Source organism: Gorilla gorilla, chromosome 10, assembly GCF_029281585.2.
Source record: "Gorilla gorilla gorilla isolate KB3781 chromosome 10, NHGRI_mGorGor1-v2.1_pri, whole genome shotgun sequence".
NCBI classification, from domain to species: Eukaryota; Metazoa; Chordata; class Mammalia; order Primates; family Hominidae; genus Gorilla; species Gorilla gorilla.
In genome coordinates this window covers 83,911,157-83,930,181 of record NC_073234.2, presented here as the reverse complement: position 1 = coordinate 83,930,181, position 19,025 = coordinate 83,911,157, and the positions used below count along the sequence as shown (strand labels likewise).

The window sequence follows — 19,025 nt, the reverse complement described above, 5'->3', positions numbered from 1 at the left end:
TAGGAGACAGGGTCTCATTCTGTTACCCAGGCTAGAGTGCAGAGGTGCAATCATAGCTCACTACAGCCTCAACTCCTGGGCTCAAGCGATCTACCCACCTCAACATCCTGAGTAACTGGACTATAGGCGTGTGCTGCATGCCTGATTAAATTTTTTTTTTAAATTTTTTGCAGGTACAGGGTCTTGCTATGTTGCCCAGGCTGGTCTCAAACTCCTGGCCTCAAAAGTGATCCTCCTGCCTTGGCCTCCCAAAGTGTTGGGATTTCAGGAATGAGTCACCACTGTCTGGCCCATTTTCATTTTCTATAAAGCAAGGCTATCTACCAAAACTTAGGTCTGTTTTTTTCAGTATACTGGGGAGTCTCTCTAAAGATAAATTAACATACCCTGTACATCTATCTATATGATAAAAGACGCTTTTAGTCAGGTATTATGTTTGTTAGATGTAGTTTGGCTGGTATGGGTCACATTCCAGCATGACGTGAAGTAAGGAGCTACGCATGGGGTATTTCGAAAAGTGGGTAAAACAAAAGTCACGCTGGGAATAACGAGAGGTGAAGTTTCAAGGTCAGGTCAAATTTAAATATGAAGGCCCAGAAGCCCGGGAGACCTAATCAATTTTAAAGTAGTGGTTGGCTACCAAACCATTTATACTCCTAACACTATTATTAGTAAAATCTCTCATTCTAGTAGGGACTGGGTGTATTTGTGTGTTTTAAAAAACACCCTGCTGCAGCCTATTAAGTCGACTGAGTTCCTTTCCTCATGGGGGCCCAGTGTGCAATGGCTGCAAACAGCAGCTTCCTTGGTAGTGTATGCAGCCTGTGTGTTGTATGGGTTGCTCTAAGGGACCTTGGAGACAGTCCTTTCAGATGGATGTTCATGTTTCTGACCTTGCACTACCCCAGTGTAGGTTCCAAACAGGCATGCAAGGTGCTTTTGGGAAGCCCCAGGGCACTGTGGCCAGGGTTCACACTGGCCAAGTTATCATGTCCATTCGCACCAAGCTGCAGAACAAGGAGCATGTGATTGAGGCCCTGCGCAGGGCCAAGTTCAAGTTTTCTGGCCGCCAGAAGATCCACATCTCAAAGAAGTGGGGCTTCACCAAGTTCAATGCCAATGAGTTTGAAGACATGGTGACTGAGAAGCGGCTCATCCCAGATGGCTGGTGGGTCAAGTACATTTCCAATCGTGGCCCTGTGGACAAGTGGCGGGCCCTGCACTCATGAGGGCTTCCACTGTGCTGCCCCCTCTTAATACTCACCAATAAATTCTACTTCCTGTCCACCCAAAACAAACAAACAAACAACAACAAAAAACACCCTGGAAAATTCTGATACTACCTTCCCTCTTCCTTAAGACCTTTACCCGAGACCAGAAATATTAGGGGCTGTCTACTAGGACCATTTTATTCATCTTTTTGCCTATAAAATAAATTTCCCCAATTTAATACAGAAAAGGGTGTCTGCTATTCCTCAGATCTCCAGAAATCAGATTATTAATACTTTAAATAAGCTACTCAAATGCCTTAACTTCCACAAGTCACAGATTAAAAATGAGACACTACCTCCAAAGGGATGACTGAGACTGGGGGGAAAAAGGTTATCCAAGATGGTTCTCTATGTCCAAAATTTAAAGATACCATCAAAAACGCCCTATAATATTTGCTGAACAGGTTGCAAAGTAACTACAACCACCACAGAAATATCCCTATTAGTTAGGGAAAATAACTACTTTCATATATTTCAAGCAAATACTATACTACATGCAGTTTATAAGCTGTTGGGTTAGAGGTATAAGAAATTGGAAGTGAGGAACTTTAGTATTAGTAGATAAATCAAGGTAAGAACTCCAGAACAAAGCATACCCATTTTCATGAATGGAAGAATGCCATAAATATCTTCTCAATATAAATGCTTAAGTGGGGTGGTGCTTTTGCAAACCACCACCCTCCACAAGGATGGGTGAAGCTTTTTTAAAACATGATTTTACAGTCTGTTTCAACACAAGGCCGAATATAGAAATAAACAGAATTAGTGTCTTCCATGAGAGGAGAAACAAATGGCTCAGAAAAATATTTTATTTCATTTTGCTGTTAACCTCATAACCAGGATCAGATGACAAGCTTAATATGACCACTCCTGAATACACCTGAAACTTTTTTTTTTTTTTTTTTGACGGAGTCTCGCTCTATCGCCAGACTGGAGTGCAGCGGCACGATCTTGGCTCACTGCAACATCTGCCTCCTGGATTCAAGCAATTCTCCTGCCTCAGCCTCCCGAGTAGCTAGGACTACAGGTGTGCGCCACCACGCTCGGCTAATTTTTGTATTTTTAGTAGAGACGGGGGGGTTTCACCATGTTGGCCAGGATGGTATCGATCTCTTGACCTCATGATCCACCCGCCTCGGCCTCCCAAAGTGTTGGGATTACAGGCATGAGCCCCACGCCCAGCCTCATCTGAAACTTTAAAAAAGAATGCCTTGATTTTAGATTGTGGGTTCATAATCTGCATGATTATATTATACATTCAAAATGAAACTTAAGGACCAGAATATTCCTAATGGAAAATTCCCCAGTAAACCTGCCAGAAGTTCAGAGGAGAAAAATTAACCAAGTAACAAAACATAGTGGGAGCATAGGTACTTCCTATAATTTTCTCTAATGATAATTTTAGTATCTCAACCTAAGCATTTATACTACCTGCTTACGCACCCACTGGCTTATGCAGCTAATTATGTTATAAAGTTGTTTTTGACTAATTTAACAGTTCTTCCTTTTATAATCTACCCTCTTCAGTTTATTCAAAGATCCATTTAGTATTCCATAAAATAAAGACCACTCAGAAAAATGAAAGGCACACCACACTTCACTGAAAGACATAAATGATGCTTACATTGGGCTTTCACGTATGAATAAACACTTAATTACTTACTTGCATAATTACTAGGCCAGCAAGCACTTAAAGTAGCTCCAAAAAATGCCTATCATGGCAATTCTACAAGTGATAAGACGGTATCCAAAAAACATCACATGCATTATGTGTGCATCGTTGAACATTAGTATATACACCAAACAAATGGATAAAGGCAATGAGACCCAAAGTCTGGGTGGTTAACTAGGCTAGTAGAATAACCAGAGCATCTGAAGAAAACATGGAAAGCGGGCAGTCACTTCCTGTAACCAATTCTGAGTTTCTAAGTAGCCTCTTCAGATACTTACTTCAATCCCTGTCACTACCAAATGGTTCCATCGAGGAGCTTTTGTTGTTGTTGTTGTTTGAGACGGAGTCTCACTCTGTCGCCTAGCCTGGAGTGCAGCGGCATGATCTCAGCTCACTGCAAGTTCTGCCTGCCAGGTTCCAGCGATTCTCCTGCTCAGACTCCCGAGTAGCTGGGACTACAGGCACACACCACCATGCCTGGCTAATTTTCATATTTTTAGTAAAGATGGGGTTTCACCATGTTGGCCAGACTGGTCTCGAACTTCTGGCCTCAAGTGATCCGCCCACCCTGGCCTCCCAAAGTGCTCTGCCTGCCTTGGCCTCCCAAAGTGCTGGGATTACAGACGTGAGCCACCGTGTCTGGTCTGAGGATTTTTAAATGAGGATTACATTAGTCCTATTTATAATATTCCTATTCTAATCTATTGTATTCTTACAATTAAATGTATCAAATAATTCTTAAAAACATTATTAGGAAACAAACTGCCTAATACCTTATAAGACTAAAAAAATCACCAAGATGAAACTGTAGTTATGAGCTCTCAATATTTAAACATTTAAAAAAAGTTAGTGTTTGTTAGGCACCAATCTTAACTATTTCCAAAGATTTAACTGGACTCTGCAATTATGGAATTAGGTGATTCTCCCATACCCTAAAGACTCATCACCCTCAGCAATGCATTCCATCCTGAGTCAGGGTCAAACAATTCCTTGGCAAAGAGGGTTTCTAAAGCTAATTGCTTCAAAGTAACATTTTCAGACCCTGGTATCTTCTCCAAACAGTAATGAATAAAGCCTTTTTAACTCATTTGAAACCAATTTCTTCTCTCTCTCTCTCTCTTTTTTTTTTTCCTGAGATAGAGTCTCACTCTGTCGCCCAGGCTAGAATGCCATGGCGCGATCTCAGCTCACTGCAACCTCCGCCTCCTGGGTTCAAGCGATTCTCCCGCCTCAGCCTCCTGAGTAGCTGGGACTACTGGGTGCGCCACCACGCCCAAATAAGTTTTTGTATTTTTAGTAGAGACGGGTTTCACCGTGTTAGCCAGGATGGTCTCGATCTCCTGACCTCGTGATCCACCCACCTTGGCCTCCCAAAGTGCTGGGATTACAGGCGTGAGCCACTACACCCAGCCTGAAACCGACTTCTTATAGAAATTCTGAAATCCTAAAATCTCTGAAAACTCAAAGTTCTATAACTATGTTGGTGGCAAAGCTTAATCCTAATATATAATGGCAAAACTTCATCTGGGCACTGATGGGAGACTATTTTTATCTTTTATTTCTCTCACTTAATGTGACTATCCATGTTCCACATTAATATTTTGTTTGATTACTCTTACCAAAATCTAAAACAAATCTTTCCTCAAAATTCTGAAATCCAAAAATACCTGGCACCAAAGGTTATATATAGATAAGGGATTATGGCCCTATAATCAATTTTACAAACATCTACCAGGGCAAAACACTCTTGAATTTACTTCAATTTCTGTAGTGCTGCTCACTGTAATTCACTGTTAATCTAAAACTCCTTTAATATGCAGATTCTACCTTATTTTTACTGTCTTTTCTAACTACTAGATCCTAAGGGTTTCACTTCTTCCTTTGACTCTAATAAGCACTCATTTATATCACTCATTTGGATATTCTGAACTGCTAACAATTTTATATTGGTTAACTTTTCATGTCTTTGCTAAAAACCTTTTGTGCAAAATTACTCAATTTAATCCTAACATATAGTAACTAAGAACAATTAGCTTTCAATAACATGCAATCAGATCAAATAGTCCTCAAGAGACAGATGACCTAAATAAAAAATGAGGAATTATAGTTGGACATAGATATAAAACTTTAAAAATTAAAGTTTAAGGCTGGGTGTGGTGGCTCACGCCTGTAAATTCCAGCACTTTGGGAGTCTGAGGCAGGAAGATCCTTGAGCCCAGTAGTTCCAGACTAGCCTGGGCAAGATTACGAGACCAGGCCGCTACCAAAAGAGTGAAGAAAAAAAACAGTTTAAGGAGTAGCTTATTATGGGAATTGATATGGACAAACCGTTACACACTTTATATATTTTTCTAACTAAAATAATTCTCTTGAGCACTAGGCAGTTATTGGGCTAACCATATGAGATAGTGGTGGAAAAGTAACATGATCTTCCTGTCCTGAAACAGTTTAGAGGGGATGAGAGGCAAACAAATGGATAAATATAATTATTGATTATGATTAAGAACTACAGAGGTAAAGAGGAATGCTCCTTTATATAAGGTGATCAGGAAAAAACTCTGTAATGTGACATCTGAACTGAGATCCACTGTTGAGACTGAGGCAGAATTGCAGAGGGCTGGCAAAAGATTGTCACAGAAAGAAGTATAGCTGGCTAGAGCTTAATGAGTAATGGGGATAAAGTTGTGAAGTAAGCAAGAACTGGATTATGCAGTACCTTCTAGGCCTTGATAAGGAACTGGTTCTTAAGGGTAAATTGGGACCGGAGGGTATTACATGATCTGATTTACATTTTTAAAAAGGTCACTTTGTATTCTGGGTAGAAAATAATGTGGGGAAGGACAAAAATGAAAACAAGTTAGGAAGCTCCTGTGAGTCCAGACAAGAGATGACTGTGGCTTAAACAAGGGTGGTATCACAGAAACACAGGATTTGAAAGCCCGAAAAGACCTTAACAGCCATTTAGTCCAACTTTCTCTACATAAAGATAAGGTCCTAAGAGAGGAGTTAACTTGTTCAAAGTTTCATGACCAGTGCCAGAGACTAAACTGAAGCCTGTCACCTAGGTCAATGTTACCACCACTAAACCATGCTTTTTAAGACAACAGAGTACAATACAAGGTCTAACTACTTAAAAGAAATACCTGAGTTCTCAGATTTGATTTCACACCCAATGGAATGAGCTAAAAAAACATATGAGGACAATGAAATAAAAGTCTAATTTGAGCACCTGAAGGTCCAGAGAAAAGTACACAAGGGACTGCTGGGGAGCAGAACTAGTCAAAGGCTCTCCAGTCAAACTGCTTAGTGATGAAATTTTAAGACTATAATCTCTAACTCAAATATAATGCCAGTTTATCCTCTACATAAGGACCTTCTGATGGGTAAGATGTATCAACCACTAAAGCATCACAAGTGTTTTTCAATGTTGAGTTTATCATTCCTGTTGACCAGAACTGTGAAGTGAATTGCTTTTAACAGTAGTCCTGCACTTAACAAGAACCTCTTAATCACCATCCTCACTCTCTTTTCTGCTCTACTTCCTGCCCTTTCACCTCTTCATTGCCTATTATCACCATCATTAACCATCATCACTTTCATCTAAACAGAGAAATGTTATAAATGCTTTTTCTGTCCTTAAAAGCTTGCAAACCTAGTCCTAATTCTTTTTTGCTGAAGGATGATTAAGTTGAGAGCTCCTGGAAGAAAAAAACACAAGTATAAACAAGCTAAAATAGAAGGATTTAATGCAATATTTTCAACTAGCAACTAAAACTCTATAAATAATAGTCAGTGACAACCTTGTGACTAATTTGGATGTCCTGGACATAAAATACGATCTCAGTATGTTCCCTAATTCAGAACTGCTAGAACAGCAGACCAGTTAATTATTTAATATAGGGAGCACTAAAGCTTCCTGTTAAATTCCCTTGCTCTCCATGGGATTAGCACATGCAGGCAGGAGTTCTATAATGCTTAATCCCTGAAGCTACCCTGAAGTTAGCATTTTCACATGTATTCCTTCCCTAAACCTTTTTCTTCCTCTGGTGTCAACTTTGTTCTTTGCAACACTGGTGTTCAGACTGAATTATCTTCTCTCCATTTTAATCTCTCTAGGGAAATAACTGGCACTAAATTTCCAAGAAACTGTGCACAATACAAACTGTAACTTAACTATCTTTCTTAACCCTTTCCTAATCTGAAACTGATTACTCGATCCAAACACAGTCTAAAAATCCTTTATAATGTGGAACCAGACTGGTGTGGTGGCTCACTCCTGTAATCCCAGCACTTTGGAGGAATGAGGTGGAAGAACCGATTAGGCCAAGGAGTTTGACACCAGCCTGGGCAACATGGCAAAACCCTGTCTCTACAAAAGTTAGTTGGGTGTGGTGGCATGCGCCTGTAGTCCCAGCTACTCGGGACACTGAGATGGATCAACTGAGCCCGGGAGGTCGAGACTTCAGTGAGTCGTGGTTGTGACACTGCACTCAAGCCTAGCTGACAGTGAGACCTTGTCTCAAAAAAAAAAAAAGGAAAATAAAATTTGGACTTATCCCATGAGTTTATAAAAACAGTTTAACAAGGATTGCTACAAATGTTTTTAAATTAACATAAAAAAGAAGGCCACAGAGTGGCTCTACCCAGTACTTTGGGAGGCCGAGGTGGGTGGATCACCTGAGGTCAGGAGTTCGGGACCAGCCTGGCCAATATGGTGAAACCCTGTCTCTACTAAAACTACAAAAATTAGCCAGGCATGGTGGTGGTGCCTGCAATCCCAGCTACTTGGGAGGCTGAGGCAAGAGAATCGCTTGAACCTGGGAGGAGGAGGTTACAATGAGCTGAGATTGCACCACTGCATTCCACAATCCAGCCTGGGTGACCATAGAGAGACTCAGTCTCAAAAAAAAAAAAAAAAAAACAAAACAAACAAACAAAAAAACAACCACCAAGAAACAGCATTCTCCTGAAAGGTAAAAAAAGGATCATTCTACAGGTGTGTTTTTGAAAAGTGTCTACTTAAGGTAAGACAACACACCAAATTCTCAGGTCAAAAAGACATTACTAAACTTGAAACTTACAGCTTTACTATGGGAAAGTTATCAAATATTTTAAAACTGAGAAAGTCAACTACTAAAAATCTACTTAAGGATTATGTTAGACTTTGGACACAAGGGAATTCTGTCTATAGATGAGCAGTCAGGTATACAAAACAAATATTAAAACCAAAAATAGGCTTAAAAATAACTATTATCTAATCCATTACCAAGACCAAAAGTTGAATGGACTGCACAGAGAAGACTACAAAGAAGTTAAACTGATTATATATTAATAGGAGATTTTAAGATAAAGCACATGAAAACATTGCTTCACATTTATCTATGGCTCCCATTCCTGTTTCCAACAAAAATATAAACAAAATAAATCAAAGAAGACATTAAACACTGAGAGCAAAGCATGGAAAAATAAGTAATACAAAACACATCAGACAGTTGGGAATATTTTAATAGCATTTTCAGATAAATCTGGATATTGGTCTTTGACACTACACCAAAGCTCAGCAATTGGTTGCAATATGGAACAGGATACCTTATTGATAAACTTTATGTTCTCTGTAACATTAAAATCCATTGGACTAGCTGACACTTTGTAAAGATTTCTTACCCATGTACGATTTTTATAATACTATGCATTGATCATTTGGAAATACTGACTCAGTTATGCAGATAATCAAATAATGACAGATTTCATTATATACTTACAGCAGCTGATACAAGCTTTCTAAAATTTTTGCTTAAAATCTAGGAACTTTATCATCGACCATAAATACTACCACTATTTTCCCTAAAGCAAAGCCTCACTGTTTTCAAGAAAATGTCAGCCTAATGCCCAAGTCTGGCATTCTTTTAAGCAAAAATGGCATTATATGAAGACTGATTCAGCGTGTGACTCAATCACACAAATACTTTCCCTAGAAACAACCATTATATTTCAGTATGCTGCCAAGTGTTTTTGTTTTGTTTTTTGAGACAGGGTCTTGCTCTGTCACCCAGGTTGAAGTGCAGTGGCACGATCACAGCTAACTGCAGCCTCCAACTCCTGGGCTCAAGAGATCCTTCCACCTCAGCCTCCAGAGTAGCTGTAGGTGTGCATGACCACACTAACTTTTTTTTTTTTTTTTTAATAGGAGAGACAGGCTCTCACTACATTGCCCAAGCTGGACTTAGCCTCCCAAAGTGCTGGGAGGCTTGCTGCCCATGGCCTCGACAGTGTTTTAAGCATACTTCCCATTTTGTTACAGTATATTAAAGATGTGTACAAAGGTAGAGATTTAGTTTAAAATTTTTTTACTTCTTCATCAAGAGCATTTAGGTGAAACTTAAAAAAAAATCTGAGTGCATGGCAGTGAATAATACAATGATTACTAGGACAGTGAAGTACTCTAATCTGGTTTATTCTAAAGCGCCAGAAGTTTTATCCACCACTGTTTTTACACTACAGGTACAAATGTCACTACAAAGAAAACGGCAAAGAATGTCTCAGTATTATAAAAAGTTTTGCACTTGTAGACTCGCCAAAAATGTCTAGGGGACCTCCAGGATTCCTTGGACCATACCTTGAAAATACTGATCTAGGTAATTCATTTGTTACACTAATCAAAACTCACATTTATTAGTCCTTATTCATACTTTAATGGGATTCTTAAGCAATGCCATAGGAGAATAAAAGCTTTATAGGGCCGGGCAAGGTGGCTCACGCCTGCAATCCCAGCACTTTGGGAGGCCGAGGCGGGCAGATCACAAGGTGAGGAGTTCGAGACCAGCCTGGCCAACATGGTGAAGCCCCGTCTCTAAGAAAAATACAAAAAAAATTAGCCAGGCGTGGTGGCGCATGCCTATAATCCCAGCTACTCGAGAGGCTGAGGCAGGTGAATTGCTTGAACCTGGGAGGCAGAGGTTGCACTGAGCGAAGATTGTGCCACTGCATTCTAGCCTGGGCGACAGACTCCATCTCAAAAAAAAAAAAAAAAGCTTTATAGAACAAGAACTAATACAGCTGGGTATGGTGGCTCATGCCTGTAATCCTAGCAGTTTGGGAGGTGGAGGCGGGCAGATTACTTGAGCTCAGGAGTTCAGACCAGCATTGGCAACATGGTGAGACCCCGTCTCTACAAAAAATACAAAAATTAGCTGGGCATGGTGGCATGCGCCTGTAGGCCCAGCTACTTGGGGAGCTGAGGCTGGAGAATGGCTTGAATCTGGGAGGTTGAAGCTGCAGTGAGCCAAGTTTGTGCCACTGCACTCCAGCCTGGGTGACAGAGTGAGGCTGTCAAAAAAAAAATAGTACATTACTGTATTATTTTATGGTTTATAAAACATTTATGAGTAATACTGCATTTGATCCTCAACAACTCTAACAACAGTATGTCATCATTCTCACTGAGGAGGCAAGGAGGCTGGAAAGCTTCAGAAGGAAAGTACACATTTTGCTTTAAAAAAGTCATTGTAGTAATGACATTACGGATGATACTCATTTTCTTCTTTATACTTTTCTATATTTTAAACATTAGTAAGAACATCAAAAAGACATATTTGAACTCAGCCAATCTTATAAATACAAATCAGTACACTATCTCAAGTTTGTTAATTTCAAGAGCAGTAGGAGAAAACAACAGATAACATATGTTATATATCTCATCCTATCCCTCAATTCAAGATTCCAGAGGAATTCCTGCATTTTGCTATTGTATTGAGAAGCTTGTGGATAACTTAGAAGCATCAGCCACAAATATGTTGGCACAATGTAGTAACAGGATTCCACCTTCTAACTGCAACTTTAAAACACAAGGTAACAAACAGCTGGATGCAACACACATACCTTTTGGCGCATAAAAACTAAGTAAAAATAGATTATATATATAGTCTTTATTTTATTGATACCCTTTCAGTTCTATTAACTGAGAACTTAGAAAGTCCCTGAATTTAGTATAAAGTAACTTTGAAAAATATATTCTAATGTGAGGATAAATTTTAGAATACACAGATAATTATAATTTCATTTTACCCAGCATTTTCCATTTCCTTTCCAGAAGCTTTCACCAAAAATTGCTACGAAATAGACAAAACATGTTTCCTTTCATCTTTTTCCCTTCCTACAAGGCAAAGAAAAAGGAAACAGGTAGAGGCAATCCACCACTTCGGCAATCAGTTCACTGTGTATTTTTAAAATAAAGTTACATAGTGAAATGCTGGGCCAGGCACAGTGGCTCATGCCTATAATCCCAGCACTTTGGGAGGCCAAGATGGGCAGATCCCTTGAGCCCATGAGTTTGAGGTGAACTTGGGCAACATGGCGAAACATCTCTACAAAAAATAAAAAACCTGGCCGGGCGCGGCGGCTCATGCCTGTAATCCCAGCACTTTGGGAGGCCAAGCCAGGTGGATTACCTGAGGTCAGGAATTCGAGACCAGCCTGACCAATATGGTGAAATCCCCTCTACTAAAAATACAAAACTTAGCTGGGTGCAGTGGTGTGCGCCTGTAGTACTAGCTAAGGCAGGAGATCTGCTTGAACCTGGAGGTGGAGGTTGCAGTGGGCTGAGACTGCACCACTGCACTCCAGCCTGGGGGACAGAGAGAGACTCCGTCTCAAAAAAAAAAAAAAAAAAATTAGCCAGGCACAGTATTCCCAGCTACTCGGGAGGCTTAGACTGGAGGACTGCTTGACCCCTGGAGGCGGAGGCTGTGGTGAACTGAGATCGTGCCACTGCACTCCATCCAGCCTGACAGAGCGAGACTCTGTCTCAAAAAAACAAAAACAACAACAACAACAAAAAAACAAAGGCCAGGCACAGTGGCTCACACCTGTAATCCCAGCACTTTGGGAGGCCGAGGCAGGTGGATCTGGAGGTCAGGAGATCCAGACCATCCTGGCTAACACAGTGAAACCCCGTATCTACTAAAAACACAAAAAATTAGCCAGGTGTGGTGGTGGGCGCCTGTAGTCTCAGCTACTTGGGAGGCTGAGGCAGGTGAATGGCGTGAACCCTGGAGGCGGAGCTTGCAGTGAGCCGAGACTGTGCCACTGCACTCCAGCCTGGGCGACAGAGTGGGACTCCATCTCAAAAAAAAAATACAAATTATTTACTAGAGTTTTTTATGGATGCTCACTTCCTTTATTCAGTCTATCTGCACAACAGTTAAAAACATTCAATCCCCCAGTACCGGAAAAAAATCCCAAGTTATGAGACCAGAATTCAGCTAAAATTTAAAAGGTCTCACTGATACACATATATGTGTCTGTGTGTATGTATGTGTATATATATACACATGTATAACTACAAAAACATAAAGTAAAAGTAATTACAAGTAAGCTTTAGGAAATGGTTTGATATAAAACTCAAACTCACAAGATTAAATAATTACTCTCTATGGTCAGAGAGACAGATTTGTAACTCAAAAGAACATTTCTAGTATGCAGGCACCTCATACACAATCAAGTAATTTTTTTTTTTTTTTGACAGTCTCACTTTGTCGCCCGGGTTGGAGTGCAGTGGAGCAATCTTGGCTCACTGCAACCTCCGCCTCCCAGGTTCAAGCGATTCTCCTGCCTCAGTCTCCCAAGCAGCTCGGATTACAGGCACCTCCCACTACGCCCAGGTAATTTTTTGTATTTTGAGTTGTATACTGATATCACAGAATATACTCCTCCTGTACAATAAAAATCAGATGGAAATTCTGTAACTCATGTTGTAAATATTTTTATTTTAGGGAATTTAAATTAAAAAAACGGGTACATTTCCCCTACATTTTCATTTTTTCCTGTTTTAAGGTTCTTTGGAAAGTTTTAAAAATTTTGACCCTCTACTGATTCAAAGGAAAAAAAATCTTTCTAAACTACTACTTAAATAATCAGTTGCTACAGTACCCTTGATTTGACCAACATTAGGAATAAATAGTCCAATGTTAGGAAATACGGAATGTAAGTGATACTATTTTTTGTTGCTGGTGAATTTTAAAGTGATGTTTTTAAGGCAGCACAAAAGTTCCTGATAACTTTTCTTGTTTAAAATAGAAACTCTCTACGACCAAAGAGACTTGTTTTAGAATCCAGTGCTCAACTGGGTTCAAAGTACAACAGATTACATACAAATCAGTTTTTACTGCAAATGGATAAATTCATCTATTCTCTGTAGCTACTGCTTCCACTGTGCTCATGAGATTTACAAAGAACTTAAGACCTCAAATGGTAATTAGTACCTTTCAATACCATTGCAAAATAATCTATGAACACAGAAAAACACTAGCTTCCAGAGTCATGGTACAGTACTCCTGTTTACAGATGGCTGAACTAAAAATTTTGTCCAATGTTACAATGAATCATTGCATCAGCCAAAATGTCTTAACTTGTTCTAAAATTCAATTCAATTTGAAAAGGCTAACAAAAACTTCAGCCTAATCTCTTAGACCATGGAGTCCTCAATAATGACAGGAGGGAGAAGAAAACCCAGGGCATATTTTTAGTCACAACCTATGTCTCAGAAAGTTTAAGAAAGACCAATCTTTACCTAACTTTTCTATAGAGTGAACATGTGACATCACTGCTATAAAACAGCAGTAAATAGCTAATTCATAAATGCTAAATTACTCCTAGTGCCAGTCAAATCTAGAAACTGCAGATCAATACCCAACCTCCTCTTTAGCAACACAAACATACAGAGAAAGTTATTTTACATCTTTAAGGAAATGATGCAAATCAGTAAGATCTGTGTGATAGTCGATAAAACAGCCTATTTAAACAATACTTATGGGGAAAAAGTAAATGGACACCTTGTAAAATCGGTCAAATTCTCTGTATCAAATCCAATTTCAGATTAGTTTCACTACCTCAATAAATATTTATCGAGTACCTACAACAAAAGGCAAAAAAAACCTGAACTTGAGCTTTTCATCCAAATCTTAGACTGCATTTAAAATAACATGTCTAATCAGTTACCATGTTATCAATCTTTGCATAGACCTTCCACCAATCTTGAATTAGATAGGAAGATACAATTGAAAGGATCCTTATAAAAATGGATCTAGTTATTTTAATAATTAATTCTTTGCTATACCCTCCTTACATGGTAGCTCTTTATTATGGGAGGGGGTCACTTTACCTTTATACAGCTAAGAGAAAATATTGGAATTCTGAAAAGGATTGAGGATAAAACGAAAATTAATTTGTCAAGTAAAAGGGATTCCAAAGCCAATATGTAAATGTTTCTTTTTAAAGGATTACACTGTTCTCTTCAAGTATCCTCTCTTTGAATGTTCATTACCATTAATCCCTAAATTCAAACGCTAACCATTACACTGTGCCCAGGCAACGCGCTAGGAAGATTACTGTGAAGAACGAAATGGATCAAGTCCCTACCCTCATGGTACTTACATTTAACTGGTGTTGAATGTCTATTGCAAGGCACCATGCCAGTGCGTTAAGGCATACAAAACAATATATATCTTGTGGTTGGAGTTCACAATTCAATGGAATAAATAATATAAAATGGTAACAGGAGGCAGGAAGTAATGCGTGTCATAGAAGGTGAGAGAGATGACTTTCACGCGGTCGGGGGTGAGGGGAGAATGTAAAAGAGAGCAGAGCAATCATTTTCTTATCTCCTTTTTTTTTTTTTTTTTTAAGACAGGTCTAGCTCTGTCACCCAGGCTGCAGTACAGTAGTGCAGTCTCGGCTCACTGCACCCTCCGCCTCCCAGATTCAAGCTGGTTCATTCAATCTGAACCTCCCAGGTTCATATTCTCGTGCCTCAGCCTCCCAAATAGCTGGGATTGCAGGCGCGTGCCACTACACCCGGCTATGTTTTGTATTTTTAGTAAAGACGGGGTTTCACCATGTTGCCCAGGCTGTTCTCGAACTCTTCACCTCAAGTGATCCGCCTTCCTCGGCTCGGCCTCCCAAAGTGCTGGAATTACAGGCGTAAGCCACCACGCCCAGCCAGAGCAATCATTTTCATGCCCCATACAACATTTTAAAATTAAGTCAGTTTAGTATTGGTTCTTCAGTTATATTTTGATACCTGGCATATTAAAAACAAACTGGCTACATGTGTTCCAATGATTTACTTTAGGACTTCCTCAGATAAGGCAGCTTCACGATTTATTGTCAACGTCAAACAAGGAAATGCAAGTGAAAACACCTAACGTAGTACAGATTAAAAGCACAGATGAGCTCAAATAAGACTATCATTCAGGCTCTGTGTGCTTAAAGTTATTTAATCTGAGTATCCGTTTCCTCACCTAAAACCTGAGGATGAAACTACTCAAGTGGTTTTTCCTCCTATTTGACTAAGGTACCCACTTTTTAAAAGTGCGATATGGGAAGAATATTCTTTGTAACATGATAATTCACTATAAAAACGATGTATTTCTTTCTCCATGTTGTCTCTTATGGATAGACTACTGTCCTAAAGGTCAGTGGACCCACTAACTGGTTATCTTATCTAGGCCTCAGTTTCCTCCTCCATAAAATGACAGGGTGGGACTGGATGATCGAAATAGTCCCTTCCGGCCCTTAAAAAGTCCCATGACTCCACTATGACTCAATAAATACTATTTCAAGAGTCAGCTTTTAAGAGTAATATGGGCTTGAAGTTAAATGAATGTCTCCCTTTTCTATAAGTTACTTTTTGTTAAGATAAGGTCTTGTTGAGCAAGTCCAAACAGTATTCTAATTACAAAAAAAGAGAGCTGAAAAATAAATTTACGAGTCAGAGCTTTAAATTGTTAAGTACTCGACATATATTAGATGCTGCCTGCAAAACCAAAATCCAATTAGAGGGAATTAATTTTAAAATACTAAAATCACAATCTTCATTTAGTGTCAACTTTCTACCCCGTAAAAATGTGATTTCCCGTTACTGCAACACAGAACTGCTTCTATTCATACCAATCAGAAGTTACAGGGCCAAAATGTTTTTCTGAACTATTAAAGAGAGTGGGAGAGGGGGGAAAGCGAAGGGGAAGGAAACCATCTGCTTTAACTTGCAAAAATGATCTTTTCTCCAAAAGACATCAGTGTTTTTCAGAAGAAAAATCCGGAGAGCCCGGTTCATTGGGCGTAGTTTTAAATAAAATTCATGGCGCTGATAGTTTTAGGATTAGACACCTCGAGATGGCGAAAAAGAGAAGAGGACAAACTTCCTGGATTTTCTCTCCCTCTAAGAGAAAGAGATTTCCTCTTGCTGACGAAGGGAAAGGCCCCTTTAACAGTTTTTCTCTACACGGTGGCTGCTGCCAGACTAGGTGGGGCTCTCTCCGCTGCCTTCCTCCTGCCACTTCCCGCAACAAATGGAGCAAGCCAGCTCCGTTTCAGGCAAACTTTTTCCCTGTCAGGCTCAAGCCCGCGGGGCGCCTGGGAGTGGTTTCCCCCGAAGGCTCCTCGCCCTAGCTCGGGGCTGGGAGAAGCTGGGTGTTCGCAAAGGACAACTTTCTGGTTTCCGTTCTAACTTCCATCCATACCACGGAGGGAACCCAGGCGACAAGCGAGGGGGCTCAGGGCGGGGAGCGAGTCTTCGGGGGAGCCGGCGGGGAAAGGAGGGCAGCGGGAGAAGCTGCGGCGGACGCGGGCTGAAGAGAGCGGGCGGGTGGGGGGGTCCTCGGGCTCTCACTTCCTCCGCCATATTTCAGACATTTGACCCCTTCCGCAAAGCGCGCTGTTCTCCCGCGGCGGCGGCGGCGGCTCCTCCTCGCCGGCCCGCAAGGCAGCACGCTCGCCGGCCCGGCGCCTGGCCCTCGCGCCACCTGCCACGCGCCGAGGGGCTGCCGCCGCCGGGGCCCCTGACCGCCGCGCCCGGCCCGCGCCTCGCCGCACCCCACCCGCTCCCCTCGGCCGGCGCCCGGCCCCCGCCCCGCGCGGCCGCCGCCGCGGCTTCCCTCAGCGGCCACGCACTCACTCTGCGAGCCTCTCACGCTGTCACCGGGTCCCTGCAGCCAGCGTCGCCCCGCGCTCCCCCCGGGTCGCTACTCTAGGCGCCACGGCGGTCCTGCCGCTGCCGCGCCGCTCCGGCTGGTTTACACGCCTGAATCTGGGCGAGGTTTGGCGATGTCGCCTTGACGTCAGGCGTTCAGCCTCGCTCCAGCTTCCGCCCGCGGGCGGGGCGCGCGGGTGCGCGGCCCGGGAAGGGGCGGGCCCTAGGGGGCGGGGCGAGGGAAGCCGAGGGGGCGGGGACGCCGCGCCCTGGGTCCTCGGCGCCGGCCTCTAGCCGGCCTGCAGCGCAGCGGGAGCGCAGGCCCTGGCCACGGGCCCCTTAGCTGCCTCTGGGCGGCATGTCTGCCGAGGTTCTTCTCTCTAGTTGCGCCGAGCCTTCAGGCTCGCTTCCCCAGGCTGTCTGGTGGGCGGAATCCGCGCGTCGGTATTCCTGACCCTCGTGGGTTCCAGTGGAACCCTCCGAAACCCAAAAGGCGCCGCCTCTTAATGCAAACTGTAGTCACCGACTCGTCCAGTCTGTTGGTATTCGCGTCGTCCTTTGTGCTGGGCAAAGTAACCGAGAAGTAACGGAGAACGCGCATTTTCTACACCTAGAGCTCCCCGAGGGAGCCTGGGCCAGCAAGTCTTTCCATTCTTGAGATGCCTTTTCTCCTGGATTGACAAGTGTTTTATCCATTGGTGTCTTAACCCGGGCGAACTCTTTCCAAATTCCCATGCCAAACGCAGTTAACAAATCGATGATTTCTAAATAAGTTTGTACCCTGCACCTAAACCAACCCCATTTATATAACTAAAATAAATTGCGTATTTAAATGCATGTCCTGGACGCTTTATTCACTTCACAGGATTACCCATAGGCAAGTAGGTTTATCGTGTGACTTCAGGGCACCAGAAAACACTTTCTGTTCCAAAATGCCTCGTTCCAAAAAGGGCGGGAACTTAACACGGGAACTTACCATTCTTACCCTTAGTACAAGAAATTTATCAGAACTTTTTCTTGAAGCAGTTTTGATGGGCGAGGAGATTAAGAGAGCAAAGTGCAGGGAAAAGTGGGGATTGAGGGGTCATTTAAGACTAACTTTCTTGGTTCATAATTTAATTAGGCCCTGTACAAATTATTCTTGAAATAAATCTTAATAAACGTTGATAAATTTGGAAGATAAATGGAATGTAACTAATTTCACTCCGTTTAAGAATATGTAGTGTTTGAAAACTAAGCTAACCTAAGTTAAATGAATAGAAGAGAATGAATTATAACAGTTCTCTGTGTTTTATAATGTTTTACAATTTAGGTTAATTGAGTAGATTACCTATTTCGATAATTTCTATTTCCTTAGAAAAATATCTTTTTAAAAATTGTTTATTGTCTGCATTTATTGTGTATACAACATGATCGTTTGAAGTAATGTATACATTGTTACATTACCTCACAGAGTTACCTTTTTTTTTTTTTTTTTTTGAGAGTCTTGCTCTGTCACCCAGGCTGGAGTGCAGTGGCATGATCTTGGCTCACTGGAATTTCTGCCTCTCAGGGTCAAGCGATTCTCCTGTCTCAGCCTCTCGAGTAGCTGGGATGACGGGCGCGCGCCACCACGCCCAGCTAATTTTTAGTAGAAAGGGGATTTCGCCATGTTGGCCAGGCTGGTCTCGAATTCCTGACCTCAGGTGATGCGCTCGCCTGGGACCCCCAAAGTGCTTGGATTACAGGCGTGACTCACCGCGCCGACTGAGTTAGCATTTTTTTTTTCTTTTTTGAGACAGAGTTTCGCTCTTGTTGCCCAGGCTGGAAGGCAATGGCGTGATCTCGGCTCACCGCAACCTCCGCCCCCACCTCCCACCCCCGGGTTCAAGCGATTCTCCTGCCTCAGCCTCCCGAGTAGCTGGGATTACAGGCATGCGCCACCACGCCCGGCTAATTTTGTATTTTTAGTAGAGACGGGGTTTCTCCATGTTGGTCAGGCTGGTCTGGAACTCCCGACCTCAGGTGATCCGCCCGCCTCGGCCTCCCGAAGTGCTGGGATTACATGCGTGAGCCACCGCGCCTGGCCTTGAGTTAGCATTTTTTTATGAGAACACTTAACATCCATTCTTTAGAA

General features: G+C 41.9%; 2 protein-coding genes and 1 non-coding gene across 4 annotated transcripts in view; 2 read left to right on the top strand and 1 right to left on the bottom strand.

Moving 5' to 3' along the window:
• The window catches only part of RAP1B (RAP1B, member of RAS oncogene family), a 51,161-nt gene extending 33,398 nt beyond the window's left edge, over window positions 1-17,763 (bottom strand). The window contains exon 1 of one of the 2 annotated variants that reach the window (XM_019038539.4): window positions 16,895-17,763. The gene's annotated coding sequence lies outside the window, so the exon portion shown is untranslated. The remainder of the gene's footprint in view (window positions 1-16,894) is intronic. The other variant, XM_055357015.2, reaches the window with a different exon arrangement.
• On the top strand, window positions 8-7,839 carry LOC101127816 (large ribosomal subunit protein uL16-like). Its single transcript, XM_055357016.2, has one exon. The coding sequence runs from the start codon at window positions 816-818 to the stop codon at window positions 1,227-1,229; it is 414 nt and encodes a 137-aa protein (XP_055212991.1). The 5' UTR covers window positions 8-815; the 3' UTR covers window positions 1,230-7,839.
• On the top strand, window positions 731-865 carry LOC115930318 (small nucleolar RNA SNORA70). Its single transcript, XR_004066958.2, has one exon. It is a non-coding gene; the product is annotated as a small nucleolar RNA SNORA70 (small nucleolar RNA).
• Window positions 17,764-19,025: the final 1,262 nt, after the last annotated feature.

Coding starts and splice junctions, on each gene's coding strand:
- LOC101127816 (XM_055357016.2), top strand. CDS start 816: ATGCAGCCTGTGTGTTGTATGGGTTGCTCTAAGGGACCTTGGAGACAG.